The 2,453-nt window shown below is 37.5% G+C and overlaps 1 protein-coding gene across 1 annotated transcript in view; it reads left to right on the forward strand.

Moving 5' to 3' along the window:
• The window catches only part of NPHP1 (nephrocystin 1), a 147,590-nt gene that overhangs the window by 82,790 nt on the left and 62,347 nt on the right, over positions 1–2,453 (forward strand). Inside the window, exon 14 of the mRNA XM_007959516.1 lies at positions 506–588. Within this exon, the coding sequence (XP_007957707.1) occupies positions 506–588 (83 nt within the window). The remainder of the gene's footprint in view (positions 1–505; positions 589–2,453) is intronic.

Consider the following 2,453-nt stretch of genomic DNA (forward strand, 5'->3'; position numbering starts at 1 on the left):
AAATCTAGAGAGCCCATAATTAAAGAATAGTATTATATCATCCTTTCATTTCTTTTAGATAAATTCAGATTCCCCAAACAAACCATGTTGGTTTCTGGTAATTGATAGTGAGGTTAAAGTTCCAAGCAAAAAGACCCTTAAGTAATTTAATTTCTGTATTCAATCTCATTTGAAAAAAAAAAAGCCTCCTAATCCCATGTAGCATTGATGTAACTTGAGATAATTCCTTAAAGTATTTATATCACTCAAGAGGCAGTAGCAAGTTGCCACATCATAAGGGTTAAGGAATTTTTGAGGGAAACTTTGACAAAATGTGCTTTTACACTTTACCTACTGCCTTTAATATCTGACCTCCAAGTAAAATGGAACTTGATTGTGTTTCATTTTATTTTCTTGTGAAGAATGTTTCAGTTTTAAAGGTAAATACTAATTTTTTCCTTTAGAAGGGCTTGGTATAAGTGTATAATTTTGACATTAAGTTTCATGTACTTGTTTTATTTTCTAGTCAACTGGTGAAAGAGGAGAGTTAAGTTGTGGCTGGGTGTTTCTTAAGCTTTTTGATGCCAGTGGGATTCCTATTCCAACAAAGTAAGTAGACTGTGTATTCCTTCAAATTAGTTATTTTGAACAAATTATTTTTTTAAAAAATTTGGATACCTCAGGTTTGCAGAGTGTATGCTCCATTAACATGTCACCAACTTTTGAAGAGAGAGCTTTTAGTGTTGATTTTAATGTTGTTTAAGGTAGTATATGAAAATGGCATGCACAGCTCATCCTAGGGAGAAATGATACATACAGAACAGGTATTTTAAAAGATGTTTTCCCTGGCCGTTTGCTGAGAATATTCTTCCAGTCATTTCTAAAGGTATTAACACATTTCACAGAACCTGATTCTATCCAAAGAATGGTAAAACTATGAATGAAGTTCCAAGGGCCTCTGTGACTCTGCCTTTCTTTTGTAGGTTGTTGTTGCTAGGTGCCGTCAAATCAGCTCTGACTCATAGTGACCTTATGTACAACAGAATGAAACACTTCCAGGTCCTGTACCATCCTCACAATCCTTGCTATGCTTGAGCCTGTCATTCCAGCCACTGTGTTAATCCATCTTGTTGAGGGTCTTTCCCTTTTTTGCTGACCCTCTGCTTTACCAAGCATAATATCCTTGTCCAAGGAATGGTTCCTTCTGACAACATGAGTAAAGTAGGTGAGACAAACTCTGGCCATTCTTGCTTCCAACGAGCTTTCTGGCTGCACTTCTTCCAGGTCAGATTTGTTAATTTTGACAGTATTCTTCTGTAGAACATTTAAATCGTAACCACTATAAACAAATTTCAAATTTAAGACCAAAAAAATACTGGTACCAAATATTTACAAACATAGCAGTCAGATTATCATATCTGATAAAAAGAGCTCTGAAAAGTTAATAAGAAAAGGGCACTCTTAATTTAACAGTGGGTAATATATATATACATATATATATATATATATATATATACACACACACACACACACACACACATATATATGTATACGTATATATATATATATATATGTATATATATAAGCTTAAGATATGGATAAGAAATTCACAGAAGAGATACAAGTGGGTAGTCAGTGGAATGGTGATTAAGATTTCAGGTCTGGAATTATAAAACTAGGACTCTAGTCTTGGCTCTGGTTGTGTAATTGTAGGCAAGTTCCTTAACTTTCCACACCTCAATTTTCTCTATCTTTGTAATAGTTCCCATAGTGATACTGCCTCAGAAACCCAAGGAGGGGTGGCTATGAGTCAGATCTGACTCGCCGGCAGTGAGTTTGGTTTTGGAGACCCCAGATATTTATTGTGAAGATTAATTTAGATAATGCTCCCCCAGTAGCCTGTACTGATACAACAGTGGGGGTGGGAGAGATGTGGCTTTGTTACCACTGGGAAACAGGAAAAGTCTTGACTCCACTGGTCTCCCCTGACATCATCCTGTGAGAATGGGAGGGACACCTCAGTACTGAGGTGGGAAGGGCACATATAGTCCAGTCTTCTTATAGTTACTTTTTTTTTTTTTAATTGTGATTTGGGTGAAGATTTTCAGAGCAAATTCACTTTCCATACAGCAGTACATATATACTTTGTCTCATGTCATTGACCACAGTTTACCACAATGCAACAGCTCCCCTCCCACTTCCTCCCCATAGTTAACTTCTTCCCAGTGTCCATCCCTCCATACACTCCTGTCCCCTGAGCTGTCTCCCTGTGCATAAGCAGCCCTTCTTTCTCCCATGACTGTTCTCTCCAAGGAGTGTATCTACTTGAGGTAAATGTTTAACGCATATGCCAGTCTTTTGTTTGGCTGGAAAACACAGGTGTGAGTTCAATTCTAGACCTGAAGCGTAGCTAGGGGCCATAGTCTTAGTGGTTCCACCAGGCTCTATTGGACCAGCAAACCTGGTCATCCCCA

This window comes from Orycteropus afer, unplaced genomic scaffold (genome assembly GCF_000298275.1).
Source record: "Orycteropus afer afer isolate SDZICR_OR568_19922 unplaced genomic scaffold, OryAfe1.0 scaffold00017, whole genome shotgun sequence".
Taxonomy (NCBI): domain Eukaryota; kingdom Metazoa; phylum Chordata; class Mammalia; order Tubulidentata; family Orycteropodidae; genus Orycteropus; species Orycteropus afer.